The following is a 16,841-nucleotide window of genomic DNA, read 5'->3' on the forward strand; positions in this document are numbered from 1 at the left end:
AGCCAGCCTCCTACTTCATCTTTCTTTTCCTGGGCGTCTCCACCCATCTATCCCTCCGTCCCCACCCTAATTTGTCATGAAATTGTTGTTTATGAGAGCTCTGCCTTTCAATCTCTTCATTCATCTTTCACGTCTCACCCTCCATCACCCACCCAGCCGTTACTTGTCCTCAAGGCCCAGTCAATGATGACTCTTCTCTCAAACACATTTTCCCCCTCATCTCATCTTCCCCCCCCCCATCCATCCATCCATCCCCCCCGTCCCTCTCCAGCTCCTTCCTCTCCCATCCCCATCCTTCATTTCTCCTCAAAGCCCAGCAGTATTAGTGTCTGTTTCAGAGCTGTCTCCTCCACGAACCTGGCGTCCACGTTCTCCTGCTCCTCGAAAGGGTTCAGAGCTGCAGCACAGGAAAGAGGAGTTAGGGAGAGATGCAGCTTCTTATAGAACGCCGCAGACAGCCACACACTTCCTTTCTTGCTCCTTCATGAGACTGCTGAGTTCTGACCAAGCACGCACATGAACACACAAGCTCTGTCTTAATCCTCCAAAGGCAGGATACACACACACACACACACACGTTCATACACTACCTTGTTCCTCTATATCAGAGAGTATTTTTGCCAGGTAGGTAAGAGGCAGAAACTCAGGTCTGAAGCCTGGCTTGTCTCTGCCGGTGAATGCAAATCCCTGAGGAGGAAGAGAAAATCAAAAACATAACTGTGGGTTCTGCAGCTTTTTTTCTGGCGTGCACACAGTCGAGACAAATCTGCAGCAATTCCAGATACTGCTCACCTTGACTCACTCTTTCCCTCTTATGGATAAAGTTGGCTGCTGTTTAACTTTTAAGGGCAGCCATACATTCTTAGCTGTCACTGCATTGGAGTGCCACTGGCTCTCCATGCCAGTGCGCTGGCCAATTAGCTGACTAAAAATGGGCAATAGCATCAGGACGTGATAGATACTGCGTTAGCTGTATAACTGGGGTCATTGTTTAAATATATTTAATGAAGGCCAGGGAGGACTATGTAAGTGCAACACTGCAGAAAAACGCACCTTTCTCTGGAGTTAACACTTCTGGAAAGATTACTTGTGAAAACTGTGGCAACAGTGACAATAACTCTAATCTAATTTAGTTAATTTAACAGAGCTGAAGGGGACGCATTATTATACTGTGAAAGAGAAGGAAAGAAACACCCTAGACTGGTGCCTTCTTCTCATCAAATAAACTCAGAGAATAAATCAGTGTTTTTCTGGGTTTCTAGAACAAACAGCCAGGGGCGGAGCTAATACAGCAGATTCCAAGCTGTTGTTTCCCAGGTAAAGACACCAACCTCTCTCTGGGCTAGGCAGAACGGACAGGACAGGTTTCTGCAGAGCGGACCAGTGCCAGCCTGGACACTCTGGAAGATGAGTAACCCGGAAAAGAGGCTGATGTGTTTACTGGGGAAACTACAGTTCATAAACCGCTGTATCAGCACAGCAAAAACACAGAGACAACGAGAGCTGACTGAGGTAATGGTTCAAGTCAAGCGTAGAGAACCCAACCAACAAGGGCAACAAATAGGCGGAGTGGGGCGTGTATTCCAACAAAAGCAGTGGGATCCATTAAAACCCAAAGAGATGTTTTAAAATAGTTTGTCTTTTCCAACTGACAGTCCAGTTTTTTTTGTTTTTTATTGACCAAATTGCTCATCACCAAATATTAGCATTCTAGCATGCAAAACTAAGATGGTAAGCATGGTAAACATTAAACCTGTGGAACATCATCATGTAAGCATGGTCAGAGTGAGCACAGCAGCATGCCGACATCAGCATTTAACTCAAAGCACTGCTGTGGCGAACCTGTTAGCATGGCAGTGGACTAAGGTGATCATTTCAACAGTTAATGTTTCATTTTACACTCACATCTGGGAGAATTTCCTTATTGCTTGTTAGCTAGTTGCAGTGCAACAAGAGACAGAAGTGTGTACTCTGTGCAGCATGTGTGTCACACCGCACTGCATTACCTTGTTTTTGTTGTGTCTCTCCAGCAGAGTCCTGACATAATCTCTGGAGATTGAAGCTGAGCTGACAGGATGGTCCCACATATGGTAGATCCTCTGCTCCATAGGCTACACACACACACACACACACACACACACACACACACACACACACACACACACACACACACACACACACACACACACTAGAGTTTACATTTTAGGCATGTAGCGAATGTTGTCATGAATAAAAATTATCCCTGAAGCATGTGAACATCTGTTCCTTCCCATTTTGCCAACTGAAACTCCAAACCATTGTAGAGGAGTTGACTGCTAATGAGGGCTTCCAGAGAAACCTCATTTTTCAGTGTGGTGAAATGAACACCATGGTCATAAATAACACTTAAGCAAACAAAGATCACAGGTGTGACTGACAGTACCTAAAGAACGCAGCTTTTTCTCAGGGCTGCCTTCCAGCTTCAAACCTGTGGCCAAGGTTATAGAGAGAGATGCTGCTGCTGCATGCTTGAATGAATCATTACGGATTGTGTAAAAATCAGGGGTGAGGAGAACCAAATTTAGACAAGCACAACCAGGTACTCTATACAAGTCATACAATAGCCAGCAGACATGAATTTTCTGAGCAAACTCAGTTAGCTACAGAACATTTACACCTAGCTGTTACTGAGCATAAAATATTGTAAATGTTAGTATAGCGTAGGGATGCCTGTTTTAGGAAGTTTGATATGAAGTTTGACCTCTACAGCAGTAAACAGGAAGGTGCACTGACGTAAAGAGAGGAGATGGGGAAAAAAGAAAAGACTCAAGAGGGTAACACAGCTACTCTCTGGGAGTGCTGAGCTGAGTCAGAGGCTGAAGTGAAGACACGATGACACCCATGATCAAACTCACGCAAGTAACGTCAAGATCAATCCACTAGTCTGTCTTTGTGACCCCAGCTAGCTTGTTAGCCTTAGTGAGCTTGGTAGCTTTTAGCTAGAGGGTAATTTTTCAGTAAGCAGGCTTCATTCATCTCCAGCCACTCTCAAACTGTTTGCCCATTTTTGTATTATCTGCAAGTTAGGCGGAGTTGAGCATTGCCAAGACGACGACGGCCAAAGCCACCCACACTGAGTTTCACAATGGCTCTTCGGAAACTGATGGGTGACATCACAGTGGCTACAATCTATAGTCTATGGGATAAACAAACACAAAATGGGAATTCTGGGGGTGCTGGCTTCGGTCAAGCGATTTGGTGCTACACCTCCTGTTTTCAAACTCTGTGGGAGTGTGTGTGTTGTACCTGCTAAATCTCTCCTGCCTGCCAAACTCTGCCCAACAAACGTCTGATGGGCAGGAAACGGAACAGAAACACTAAACACTCAACATTCCTCTGATCACAATGCGGACGGAACACACACACGCAAGCGCACACGCGCACACACAGCTACACAAGAAATATACTGTACCCAGACAGGAACACGTGGATGTTACACAAGAGTTAGGGACACACACAAACACATAGACGCAGTAGACAACTACCTACACCCACACACACACACAGACATACACACCAGCCAGTTACACAAGTGCTTTGTGATTGGCTTGAGGCTGGCTTGAGGGAGATGAGACCTAAAATAACTTCAAACTCTTAATTGGACCAGAATGGGAAGTGGGGAGAAAACCATTCGAGAAAAGATCAAAACTTCCCCCTCATAATAGATGAGATTATAATAGCCTCATGCATTGTTGTACTCCCGGTACCATCCAGCCTGAGAAAATTCACCTCGGCCATGTTCTGGTACATTTGAACACTCCACATCTCATGATTTGGACGGCTGATACAATGCCACGGGTTAATTTTTGGAGCTATTATGCCAGAAAGAAACGGTTGAGTGGGCTCCTTTAATCTTTCCCAGTTAGATAAACTAATCTAAACTCTCCTGGCCCTGCATGAAAAACCTCATATCTGGCCACACACACACACGCAGAAGTACCTCAGGGAGTCTCTTAAGTATGCTGAACTTCAGTCTCTCGTTGGCATCACTGTTGTCCAAGTCTAGGCACAAAGAGGGAGGACAAGAGAGGAGACATGGTGCTAATTACTCATCTCACATGGGAGGACAAATAATGCCATGTAACACATTTACACACACACACTTCTATTGTACATCTAGGTTAACATCTCATAATACTTTGAAAAGAAACATGGAATTGAAGAGTTGCTATTTTCTTTTTCCTAAGATGCAACAGACACACAAATAAAATATGCTGATTTCCCTAGATACGAAAAAAGCAATGGAGGGATACTTCACCTGTATATTTTATTCATGTTTTGGCAAACAATGCTGCAGAAGTAGATTCTTATTTTGGCTTTAAGAAATTCAGTGAGCTGTTTGTTTTTGTGTTGAATTGAGATTCATCAATTCAAAAAGAAAACAGAGCAGACAGACATCCTGACATCCTTTTGACCAGGCAGCTTGTCTCAGCAGCACCTGGATGACTCCCAGTAGCTTAAGCATAACAGCACAAAATATTGGCACCTGACAATCGTTTTTACTTAGTTATTAGCCATGCTAGGAACGTAGCTCTTTGTCAGCTGGTAAGTGCACCATTTTGGTCCGGACTGAAATATCTCAACAAATATCAGATCGCTACGCTAATGACTTGCTAAATAGTAAACATTATATCCGCTAAACTTCAACATGTTAGCATTGTCATCATGAGCAGCATCATGCTGTAGTTAGCATTTAGCTTGACTATGCATCCATTTACCTCTGAAGTTGGAAGTTGGTGCTAGGAACGATGTCATACCCAAGTTGACCACGTTCCAGAACAAGTAGGTAAACCAGTTCTAGCCAAGTTAGCCATTGTTAGCAACACCAGTTGATAACAACGCATACTGTGGTATTCTGTGCATAAAAACTTTTGGACAGAAATTGGACAGTACTGTTTGTAAGACTTATTTAATGAGACACAAATAAGACAGAAATGCTAATAAACAACAACTGTTGATAAGCGTAGGAGCCATCTTGGATTTTGAGGATTTCCGAGTCAGAAATCGGAAACTCAGACATTCCGACTTCCCAGTTCAAATGGAAAGCACCATGGATGCAGCTTGACTAGCTGAGTACAGTCTTGTAGAGACAATAACATATAATATGATAATAGGACTGGACAGCTCTTTTGTTTCACCTCATGATTTATGTAAATTTCTGACAGAAAAAAAAATTAAAATGTGGCACACAGCACTTCAGAAGTGTGGAACCAGGCTAAGTAAGACTGGTGTGATTGGGAATTCTATACGTTTGTGTGTGTTTTTAATGAGACAGAAAGTGCACACCTGACCAGCTGCCAATTACCCAGGGTAAAATCAGAGAACTTTAAATAGATAGACTGTATATACTTATGTGATTAATCTCTGGGGAGAAGTGACGCATGAACCCGTACTTCAAAGTCCTGAGACATCCTTTTCTCTCACTTTGAAGTTTGAAAGCCTTTGGACTATGTCCTTTAAATAATCTTTTCATCATCGAAGATCTTTGTTTGTTCTGCTCATGAGAAAGAACCGTGTAAACTACAAGAAGATCATGAGTGATGAGAATGGACAAATATTTTGCTCCAGTGCCAAGTTCTGATTTTTGGGCTTTGAACAATTCCATTGAATGAAATCCACACTGAGACATACATAATACACAAGATCAGTGTTCTTGAGTGAGGCACTGAATCCCCATCCCAGCTAACCTTAACCTCTGAAATATCAGTTCATACAATAAAAGAAGTATACAAAGAAAAGGAGGGATGTTTCATGTATCAAACTGGTATACCTTCAAAAGTAATAACAACTGGTGAAGTCAGATGACTGCAGCATCCGGCCAACATGCTCTAGTGGTCACAGCTGTGTGGTGTGACCTGCTTTTACAGGTTCAGTGGTCACGAGTTAGTTACTCTTCAGCGGACCTTGTAAATGCTGTTCCACTATGTATATGTGGCAGCCTTAACAAAATCAATAGTAGAATAAGATCTGGTTAGCTACTGTAGATAAACAACAATGCAAAAGCAACGAGTAAGTTAATTAACAAATTACAGTGGGTGCTGTAAATAAGCACAGTTCACAGCTGCAGTCCTATGGCCTCTCTTTTCATGTAGCTTAACAAGGCTATGCTAACAACTGACTAGCTCTCTAGGTTGGCTTTTGAGCTTGGATTTATTAATCAGCATTAAGGAACAGAGCCAATGTTAGCAGCAGCAACTAGCTTGTTAATTCTGCAGTGTAGTAGATCTAAAGATTTTCTCACAGAAAGATACACAACTGGATCTAATAAGCTAGCTTGTTGACAGGTGGTTAGCTTGCTGGGTGGCTGACCATGTACCTATACGTGATTGACTTACAGTAAATAATAAAAGTGTAACCCGGGAAAAATGTCAGTCCCAGCCGTTGATGTCTTTTCATCTTACATGCTGTCTTGCAGGGATGTTTTTTGTGGGTTTCTGGGGTAATTAATAAATTAGTTCATAACAGGTGCTGTATAGTCTCAGCCAGCTAGGTAACTGTGGTAATGGAAACAACATAACTTGTCACTGAGTTAATAAAAAAAGAAAGAATAAGGAAAAAATACATAATTTTATTAGTCAACAAAAAACTGTCATGATTAGTCAAATTGTTAATATCAAAACACTTTGTGAGTCTCAAATGAAAGTGAGCATGACAACGATACATTAGTAGCTGTTAGCTACTTTCAGGTTGAGGCTGCACTGCAAGGTGCTTTCAACTAAATGCTTACTCCAGCTTGCCAACAAATGGCAGTTCTCACGTACTGGTATTAAGCAGGGGTATTGTTTACTGTGTTAATCAATTACCTTGCTACAATTTGCTATTTAAACCAACACACAAAATACAACTGAGGCTGATGGGGATGTCAATAGTTTTGCAAGTATTCAGTCATGAACCTCATCCTGAGGAGAACATGAATGTTATGGCAATCCATCCAACAGCTGTCGAGGCATTTCCATCTGAACCACATATGTAAACCTACTGGAAGTACTAAAGCAACAGTCAGAGGGTCGCTAAGCTCAGGAGACTTTATCAAAAGGGGAACATGATCATCTTTATAAAATGTAAAAGCAGTACGAAGTTGTAATATTTCACTCTAGATCAAATTGGTGGGTCAGTGGAATTAATACGAATATTGCATGTTGATTCTGAACTTTGTCAAGCATCCAGTGCAACAACTGTGCTGTAGAAGTGGAACATTCACACGTTTTGGCAGAGAGTGGAGAAAACCTTCTCCTCTTACCCATAAAGACCACAGACCACTAGACAAAGGGTATATCTAACCAGGAAGTGGCATTCACAGGAAAAGAAACCAGTGCATGCAGCCTGAGCTCAATACCAGTAAAGCCTTCCTTCCTGCTGTTCTGAGCATTATTTGTGGCTTTTTGATGGCGGTTTTATATTTGGACCCATTTACTGCAATGTAATGTTGTCGTGCGGTCGTTTCTGAGGATGCGTTAGCTAGCGGTCTGCAAACTTTATCTCTCGAGAGGGAGTCTAACACAGTTTCCCAGTGTGTTAGACCATGGATTAAACTTACACCGGAATATCCCTTTAAGTTACAAGTAGTACTAAAGACTGGGGCAGTATGAACAAAAGCAGACAAAAATGCCAAAGATCAAGACCTTTTTTGCTTTTCAACATACATTTGTTATTTTGTAAAAGGTCAAACGTAGTGCAGTCGGATATAAAACTAAGAATATATCCATTTCAATTGCCAGGTTCTTCACCCCAAAAAGTGGGAGAAGCTGGGCCGGATATGGCAGCGGTTGCTACTGTTCACTGTGTGGATGCTCGCAGCCCTGATGGCTCTTCCAGTCGTGTTTTTACTAACCGAGGTGAAAAACGAGGATGATTTGACTGACGGTCCTTTCCTGCAGGAATCAGAGGATCACACCGGTGCTTGAAGCGGTCTACATCTTCTTTATCATTTTCTGCCATATCGTCTTATTCTGCTTCTACCTGCTACTTGTTAGATGAGTCCAGAGAACTCAAATGGCTGACTAAAAAAAGCCTAGAGTGACTAAACTTTTCATACGAATAATCGCTGCTTCCCTGGTTGTTGGCTTTTTTCCTCTCGCTCTTCGCGTGGTGTATGTGACCGTGCTTTTCACAGGATCGGCCGAACTGCTTTGTGTCAGTCAGATGCTGACCTTTGTGGAGTGTTTTTACTTCTTCAATCACTTCCTGAATCCATTCCTGTATTTCTATGGGAAATGTTTTGTATCATTGTTGTTATTGTGTATCGTCATTAAATTAATGTGTTTGCTTATGTGTTTGAATTGTTATGGCACAATTTCTTGTTTATCCTCCATTTTCACTGTGTATTATTTTAAATAAACTCACAATAATTTTGCATGACGTACAGTAGGGAATGCTACCATGCTATTATTAAAGAGTAGCCAATATTAGCAGTAGCAACTAGTTTGTTAATTCTGAAGCATAGTGAAGCTCAGAGAAAGACGCACACATCTGTGAAGAGCACATACACACTCTTGATTGTCAAGCCAACTGTATTTAGCAAGCTTGTTAGCAGGTGGTTAGCCTGCTGGGTGATTGAGCATACAAATACTTTTGATTGATATTATCAGATAAAAGTATCACTGGGAAAGAACATTTTTAAATCCCATATCAAATTATTTAATTATTCTGAAGGGTTTTTTTTACATGTTATTTTACTATATGTCTTAATTTATATTGAACAATTTGGGGCTCCATTTTAAGGCTGTTCACACCTGTCATGAAACATGTATGCTAGTTGTTTTTTTAGGTTTCTGGGGTAATTCAGAAAGTAGATCATGGTGTAGTACAGTAAAACCACCTGTGTGACTGTGGTATTGCAAAGAAATATAATCTGCTGCTAAATGTGGGTGAAAAATATGATTCTCCCTGGTCATTCTTATACGTATGAACTCCTATCGTATGAGGACAGAATAACCAGGGAGAATCATATTTTTCTCCCACACTAAGCAGTTCACAATAAAAAGGAGAAAAAAGTATATTGTCAGTTATTAATAAATGTTTGGTTATAAAATTTGTCAAAACAGTTTGTGGGTCTTGGGTGAAAGAGAACAAGACTAAGAACCTACATTAGCAGCTCTGCAAGGCTGAGGTCGTACTGCGGAGCATTGCTGTCAGTTAAATGCTAACTTGAACATGCTAACATGCTAACAATGACAATTCTAACATGCTGGTGTTAAGCAGAAGTATTGTTTACTGTGTTAACCAGCTTATTTTAGCACTACAGCTTGCTGAGTCCAGGCGATTCTGGTGGAAATGTCCCTAGTTTTGCAGGCATTTAGTCATGACCCTCATTCTGAGGGGAACACTTATATCTAACACATATAAAGGTAAACCATCAAACATCTGTAAGGACATTTCAATCAAAACCAAAAATTTCAGCCAATATGATCAAGGTACCCTTTGAGGGGGCCCAGAGAGTGTCATGTAAATTTAGTGGTGACTCGTATCGGTAAAGGACAACCTTCCTCTCATACACGTAAAGACCACAGACCACTAGACTGAGGGTTTATAAAACCAGTAAGTGGCTGTCACAGTAACAGTAACGAGGGCATGCAGCCTGAAACTACTCAATCTCTCCAATTTGCTTCAGCGAAGTCTCATCACTTCTTCATCATCTTCCTCCATCATTCCACCTCCATGATGACTGTTGACGGCAGCTCCAACACCTCTTCCTCCCTCCCTCAAAACTGCTCCAACTCAGGATCACCTCTGACCTCCTGCCTCTGGCCCTGGTACATGGCTGCTGGCGTGATTGTTGCAGTCAGTTTCCTGCTTGGTATCCCTGCCAACATCGCGGTGATCGTAAAACTCAGTCGACATCTGCACGGCTCCTCGATCTCGCAGCGACTCTTTTTCAGCCTGGCAGTGTCGGACGTACTCTGCCTGCTCTGCCTGCCTGTTGGTGCGGTCGTTTTCATCAACGGACCAAGTTTGTCACATGCGGTGTGTCAACTTCTCTTTTACTTCTTCTTTTTCTGCATCACCTCCGACGTAAACATCCTGGTGCTGATAAGTATTCAAAGGTACTACCAGGTAGGTCACTGACATTCCCACAAAGTTTTGATATTTGAGGGAATTAAATTACAAGTAGCAATAAAGGTTTACAAGCAGTGAGAGCAAGAGCAGATAAAAATCAAATCAAAACCCTGTTATCCTTTTTTTTAATTATTTGCCAGGTTCTTCACCCCAAAAAGTGGGAGAAGCTGGGCCGGATATGGCAGCGGTTGCTACTGTTCACTGTGTGGATGCTCGCAGCCCTGATGGCTTTTCCGGTCGTGTTTTCACTAACCGAGGTGAAAAACGAGGATGATTTGACTGATGGTCGTTCCTGCAGGAATCAGAGGATCACACCGATGCTTGAAGCAGTCTACATCTCCTTTATCGTTTTCTGCCATATAGTCTTATTCTGCTTCTACCTGCTACTTGTTAGAGGAGTCCACAGAACTCAAATGACTGACCAAAAAAAACCTAGAGTGACTAAACTTTTCATACGAATAATTGCTGCTTCCCTGGTCGTTGGCTTTTTTCCTCTCGTTCTTCGCGTGGTGTATGTGACCGCGCTTTTCACCCGATCGGCCAATATGCTTCATGTTAGTCAGATGCTGACATTTGTGGAGTGTTTTTACTTCTTCAATCACTTTCTGAATCCATTCCTGTATTTCTTTGCCTCGCGGCATCCCGGAAATGAAAGGAAAAGTGCGAGGAAGAGCCTCCTCATGCCCCTGAATGACAACTCCTAATATGGATGCTGCATTGTGAACAATTTTATATTTCATACTAATGTGGTTTGATGCACATTAACACAATGTACTACATCTGGTCTAAATGATAGTCTTGTAAATATTGTGTACAGTTTGGCATTTAAAATGTAAAATGTTTGTGTCATTTTCTTGTTGTTTGTTGTTGCCGTCTTTATCCACTATATCTATAATTCTGTATTTCTACATGCATAATTATTACAATATAATTTTCCTCTATCTTTATTGTGGAATATTTGTTTTTAGACTAACTATGATAATATTTTTTAAGTTTTTGTCCTTGTTATATGCTAATACACCATGCGAATTATGAAGAGAGAGACTAAATTTAAACATAGGTTTTTTTAAGGGGTTGCTGTTTTTTGTTTTCTGGGCAGGGTGAGCAGTATAAGCAGGTCTTATGTTCACTCTATTATGTCAGCATAGTAGCATGCTAACATTTAGGAAAGGCCAATCAAAAGTTATGGGGTCACCAAAGTGATTACAAATCATGCTGAGGGCAACATGAATGTCTCTGCTGAATAGTAAACAATCCAATAATTGTTGAGAAAATACCGGAAACGCTTAAAACCACAAATGTCAACCTTATGGTGGCGCAAGAGGAAAAAGTCAGATGATCACTAGGATTATCTACTGAGAATCATGAATATCAGGTAAGAAAAAACTATAGTTTCAGTCAGGAAAGCCAACTGATCAACACTGACATCAGTAGAAAAATGATTCAACACTTGATCACCATACATGATTATATTTTCTTGTGGAGCTTCACAGATGGGCAAAGGAAGCTTTAGCAGTGTGTGTTTCAGTTTGTGTGTGTGTGTGTGTGTGTGTGTACCTGTCATGAGCCGAGACACAAAGGTTTCAGTGAGCTGCAGGACACCGTGGTCAATGTACTGTAGGAAGGTGTGATGAGGGAGGCAACGAACGGCAAGCAACGCCAACAGTGTGTGATAGCCTGGAGAAAAGAGACAGGCAGAGAGAAAATGGAGGAGAAAAAGAATGAGGAAACTTAAGCTCTTGATGACCCTCTTAACAAAGGAAAAGGAAACCAATCTTTGAGCTAAATGCTAACCACAGCATGCTGAAACTCGATGCTTATTTTTAGGAACTATAACAATTATTTGCTGTCTTAGTTTAGTGTGTTAGCTCTAAACAAGAAGCAGAGCAAAGGCTGATGGGAAATCTAATTAGTTTTCAAGTGCTTAGTCATAAATCCAAGTATCTAAGTATCTGACAAAGATGTATTCCACTAGCTTGGCTAAAAAAATGATAAAAAGGCATCTAGACAGCAATATGTAATTATTTTCTCAACCTTTTATCTACCAAAGAAAAACAGCCTCAGCATGCCTGCTGTTTTACAGCCTCCCACTCACACTTACACCTGCAGCCTCAGTGTTAAAGGTGCGCAGCCTTGCCTCGGGCCATTTCTCATTTCCTTTCCCTTCCCAGGATCCCAGGATTCTACCCCTCCAAATCTACTCATAAGCGACTAAAACCAAGGGACTGTGCAACAGGGGGTTTATGCCACAAACACTGGCAAATGAATTCAAATAATTGAAAATGTATGCACTATGCTAATGTTTAAAAAATATTTTTGGCTACATTAGTGCTGAAGAGAGCAGGTCTGTCCCTCAGTGCAAACATACATTGTTAATCAGATTGAGACAGACAGACTGGATTAAAACAACTAAATGTGTAAGTGTGTGTGTTGATAGTACCAGGTGGGAGGGGCAGGCAGAGACCCCTCATGGCTTCCAGGATGCGAAACATGAAGTGAAACACGGACCACTCGCCTGGACTGCCCCGCTGTGTGCTGGAACTCACAAACACACACACAAAAAATTTGGACGGGGAATGTTGCATAACGGGAGCGCACACGTGAAGAAGAGGGGTCATCTATCATTTGCACATATGGACACACACACAGCGGGGAGTGATGGGGGTCAGGATCACACATGCGTGAAGATGAACACACACATTTTGTCAGCGCTTTCCGCTTTACATTAAGCCGGTGAGAAAACATGACTTTTAAACACACACACACACACGGACGAGGGAGGGCTACTCACAAGCACAAAGCACACGGGCCGAGTTTATACTTCAGCCAGACTGACTCCAGCATGTGTCTGATGAGCTCCAGCTAAACACACACAAACACAGAGACAAACACATGTTAGTGCTCAGAGAAGGAGATGCCCCATTAGATTCCAATGAAACATTTTCCCTGAACAGGCAGTTTGAGCAACAGCCCTGAAAACATGCAATGTAGACGTTGTTCTGCTATGATGTTTTTTCGTGGAAATGAACTCTTCTGTTTCCTTACTTCCCCTTTTTTTCCCAAACTTCTCATTTTCTATTCCACTGAACAAGAGTAACTCGCTGGGTCAGGGTGTGAACGCACATTTCAGCACGCATACACCCACAACATTTCACCACATATCTGTCAGCCCTCCAGATGATTCTGATGCACCTGACTCGTCCGAAAAAACGTGCCTGCTGCGTGCTGGAATGAACACACACACACGCACACCCTTCTTTCCACAAAATCCCCACCCTCTCATCTCCTGTAGAATAACAGGAAGACGATCTGCCCGGTTCACATCCTGCACACCAGTGGGAAACCCACAACCAGCCCATGCGAGCACCACCGGCAGCGTCCTCCGGTGACCTCAGGGTGGGAATTTTCAATTAGCTTCACTTATGTAACGGACAGAAACAAAAGCTGCGTCAAAGACAAATGTAATAATAACCCCCACTTGTTTTTGTTTTTTTTTCACTTTTGACATCTTTTATTACATTTCTTTTTTAAAACAATCAAATTGGCATATTCCCTGTGCTGATTTGTCTCATCTCATGGTCCTGCATCTCTTAACGCAGCTCACTGATGTAATTTCAAACCCTAGCAGGGTCTCACTCAGAGATATTTTTAAGTTTTGTACATCAAAAGGGGAACTGTGTAGTTGTGGAAAAGAAATTCAAACTCATTACTTAAATGTTTACATTATTAATAAGGTGATAATATAAACTCTGTGCGTAACTGAAGCTTGTATGCAAGTATAGTCTTGTTTGCGTGTTCGACTGTTGAATCCCACACACCGTTCTTGCGCAGGTTTTTATTATTTGTCATTTGGCAATTTCTACATTCAGGGATTCATGCCAACAAGGATGAAAGTAATAGCCCAAAAGTCAAAAACTGCTGTTAATCAGCAAACATTTCTTCCACTGTTCTGTTAACAGTTTTAACTGAATATTTGATTCAGGTTCAAAAAGTTATTCTCCAAAATCCGATATTCATTGTTTGACTGACTTCCAAAATAAATTATCCATGTTAATTTCTTTTCCAACTAACATCTCTTGAGCGCATTGTTGATGTAATCCAGTCCCCCTTAGACAGTAACAAAGATAAAAATATGTGGCCGGGGTGTGTTTGTGCTGAACAGAAAGTCACACAAAAAGCAAAAAAGTGATTTAAAGCCACGGACTCGTACGCACTATTCCCTGTGTGACTCTACATTAGAATAAAATCTGGAATCAGCGATTTGTCTTAATGAGCCTCGGCCCTGACAAAGAGACTGGATTTACTCAGTGTGGCTTCCCTGTTGAGACCAAGTTTAATAACCTTGGGTGTAGAATAACTTTTCTGCATAATTAAACATATTTTTGCCCATTTCAATGTATTGCATTACTTTTAATATGTATTGCTGCTTTTAGTAAATTATATTCAGCCGTTTGCAGGTTGTTCTTTGCTCTGACATTGGCTATGTTATAAAAATGCATGTATCTCGGTTGTCTGTGGCAACTGGGACAAGAAATAAATAACTATGACAATAATGTGCTTTAGAGCTGTAATGTATCATAGCAGAAGTTCCCTGGCTCTTAAGAGCTGTAATCTGTTTCACCCCCAACTTCTCCCCTGTGTCAATGCAACCATTAGTCTCAATAAGCACTGACAAGAGGGGGAGATGTTCTTTATTTGTGGAAGGGAAGTCAGTCGTCTTTGAAACACTACCATCCTGAGTTTTTAAAGCATGAGTCAGCTTGATGTGTAAGTACAACGCCAACTGTTCTTTAAAAACGTCCCTGAAGGCTGTTTCTTCTGGGTCCTTGCACGAGTATGCTTTAATAAGTCCGGCTCCCTGGATTAGAAACTTTTTCACTTTCACTCAGCAGCATGGATTCAATGATCACCATGTTTGTCTGTCGCAGGGGCAAATGCCAAACTGATCACAGATACGCCTATTTCATTGCTGTCATTTCAAGTCTGGAGGCGCAGGTTCGCGAGCCTGTTCTGCTGCGTTGAGCCATCGACCGACCCGACAGTAAGCAGGGAGGATTTCTTTGGTCTTCTTCACTATGTCATTTGAGATTTCATAAAGTCCCAAACGTGGTTGCATCCTGCTTTCTATTCAATTCCAGCCTTACCCTTGGCCTGATTTAATACTGTTGTGTTGATATATGCTGTATGTCTACTTTCAGCGGCTCCTAGCTGTGAAGGGATTTACCTCCCAGGAATACTAAAGACTGACTTTACAGAACCGAGTACCTCTGGAGGGTACTGAGATGGAGAGTGGTTACGTCTTCCACTTGGTTATGCAGATCCCACCTGCCGCTCTTTGGGTAGATACAAAGGGTGTAGGTTTGGTTTTAGAAGTGAGAAGTGAGACTGATAAACATTTATGCGCTGTAAATTCAAAGCAACATTTTTTTTTGTCATTTTACCTTAAATAAAAGAATAAAAATTGTTTTGAGAGTACACTGATTTGTAATAGGGATACATCAACAACTATGTCGTTAAAACAGGATAATATTTTTAAGGAAAAAAATGTTTTCTGGTCTTCCTTCTCATGTCTTCAACTGTGGGTGTCACAATGTTATGATGTTCACGATAACTGTGATATAAAAAATGTTTAATATTCAATATTGTGTTCAGAAAACACAAAGAAATCTGGTGAAGTCGTCAACCTTGTGCATCTTTTGTTTATGATATCATCTGGTTGCCTTTTCATTATCAACTGAGTTGTTGAAAGTATCTGCTCTTTTTTATACTTTTTTTTACAATTAGGGTGACAGACTCTCTCCACCTTCCTATATTTGTATTTTAAAAGGCAAATTATTTACAAAAAAGAGACATAACACACGGTAAGCTAAGTTAAAGATACATTCGATTCCTGTTTTGTTTTTTTATTATTGTTATTGTTATAATTTTGTAATCGTGAATTTGTTTGGCAATGATAATCGTGTTGTGAAAATCTGATTTTGTTACAGCCTAACACAGAGTCTCTTGATGGACAAATACATTTTCTTGTTGCTAAGGTAACCCCTTACTACTGTTAATTGTAGATGCTAGATAGCTCAGTTAGCCATGCAATTAGCTAACATTGCCTGGACCAGACTAGGAGCTGTTTGTGTTAAGAGGCAGTGGTGGAATGGTCACCAGAACCGGAGGCGAGTGGAAACCGAACGGGGCTCAGCAGTTTCTACAGACATCATCACGGAGGCGAAGAGGCTGACGAGGATGTCCACAGGGGAAGCTAAGACAAGAGAATGAGGGAATGACCATGCAAGAGGCCACACAGGAGCAAATGTTGGCGAGAGCCTCACAAATTGAAAGGAAATCATTTTTCTTAACTTTCACCATTAAAACACAATATGGCATTAAACGCTGTTTTAGCTCCTCATTGACCAGATGCTGGCTATGATTCAGATTTAATTATTTACAATATGACACCAAAGGAAGAGCCATGTGAAGTAATTCATCAAAACAGCTTAGCCATCTATTTTCTAGGCTATATCGCTCCATTGATTTGTTCCAACGCGGATCTATTAGGTCAGTGGTCCTCAATAGGCATCCGGCCCGCCGGCCTCCTATTTGTGGCCCCCAAACTGTTATTCCTTTACTATGTGTTTTGGTTGGGTCGGTATACCGGGACTTGTCTCCATGCCAATGATACACAGACAGCTGGGTCACTCACTGCTGTGAGCGCAATTTTTTACTTTCACTTTCGTTTTTGGAGCAGTTCGCAT

General features: G+C 41.5%; 2 protein-coding genes and 1 long non-coding RNA gene across 6 annotated transcripts in view; 2 read left to right on the forward strand and 1 right to left on the reverse strand.

Moving 5' to 3' along the window:
- Positions 1-261: 261 nt before the first annotated feature.
- gsap (gamma-secretase activating protein) overlaps positions 262-16,841 on the reverse strand; it is a 41,156-nt gene continuing 24,576 nt past the window's right edge. For 2 of the 3 annotated variants that reach the window (XM_030440712.1, XM_030440711.1), the window contains 7 exons: positions 12,887-12,957; positions 12,536-12,636; positions 11,653-11,772; positions 3,980-4,041; positions 2,007-2,111; positions 591-687; positions 262-397 (listed from right to left, as the gene is read on the reverse strand). In XM_030440712.1, coding sequence (XP_030296572.1) covers positions 297-397; positions 591-687; positions 2,007-2,111; positions 3,980-4,041; positions 11,653-11,772; positions 12,536-12,636; positions 12,887-12,957 — 657 coding nt within the window. In that variant the 3' untranslated portion in view covers positions 262-296. The remainder of the gene's footprint in view (positions 398-590; positions 688-2,006; positions 2,112-3,979; positions 4,042-11,652; positions 11,773-12,535; positions 12,637-12,886; positions 12,958-16,841) is intronic. The other variant, XM_030440713.1, reaches the window with a different exon arrangement.
- On the forward strand, positions 7,701-11,036 carry LOC115595877 (C-X-C chemokine receptor type 2-like). Of its 2 annotated transcripts, none has more exons than XR_003986819.1 (2): positions 7,701-7,757; positions 10,236-10,303. XR_003986819.1 is itself a non-coding variant. In XM_030440714.1 (2 exons), exons 1-2 carry the CDS (start codon positions 9,610-9,612, stop codon positions 10,797-10,799), a joined length of 1,047 nt encoding a protein of 348 aa, XP_030296574.1. In that variant the 5' UTR covers positions 9,506-9,609; the 3' UTR covers positions 10,800-11,036. The 2 variants fall into 2 exon arrangements, 1 of the variants encoding a protein (XP_030296574.1); XM_030440714.1 differs by lacking the exon at positions 7,701-7,757 and adding an exon at positions 9,506-10,092 and having other exon boundaries at positions 10,236-11,036.
- On the forward strand, positions 14,903-16,477 carry LOC115595878 (uncharacterized). Its single transcript, XR_003986820.1, has 2 exons — positions 14,903-15,136; positions 15,294-16,477. It is a non-coding gene; the product is annotated as an uncharacterized LOC115595878 (long non-coding RNA).

The sequence above is a fragment of the Sparus aurata genome, chromosome 14 (assembly GCF_900880675.1).
Source record: "Sparus aurata chromosome 14, fSpaAur1.1, whole genome shotgun sequence".
NCBI lineage: Eukaryota > Metazoa > Chordata > Actinopteri > Spariformes > Sparidae > Sparus > Sparus aurata.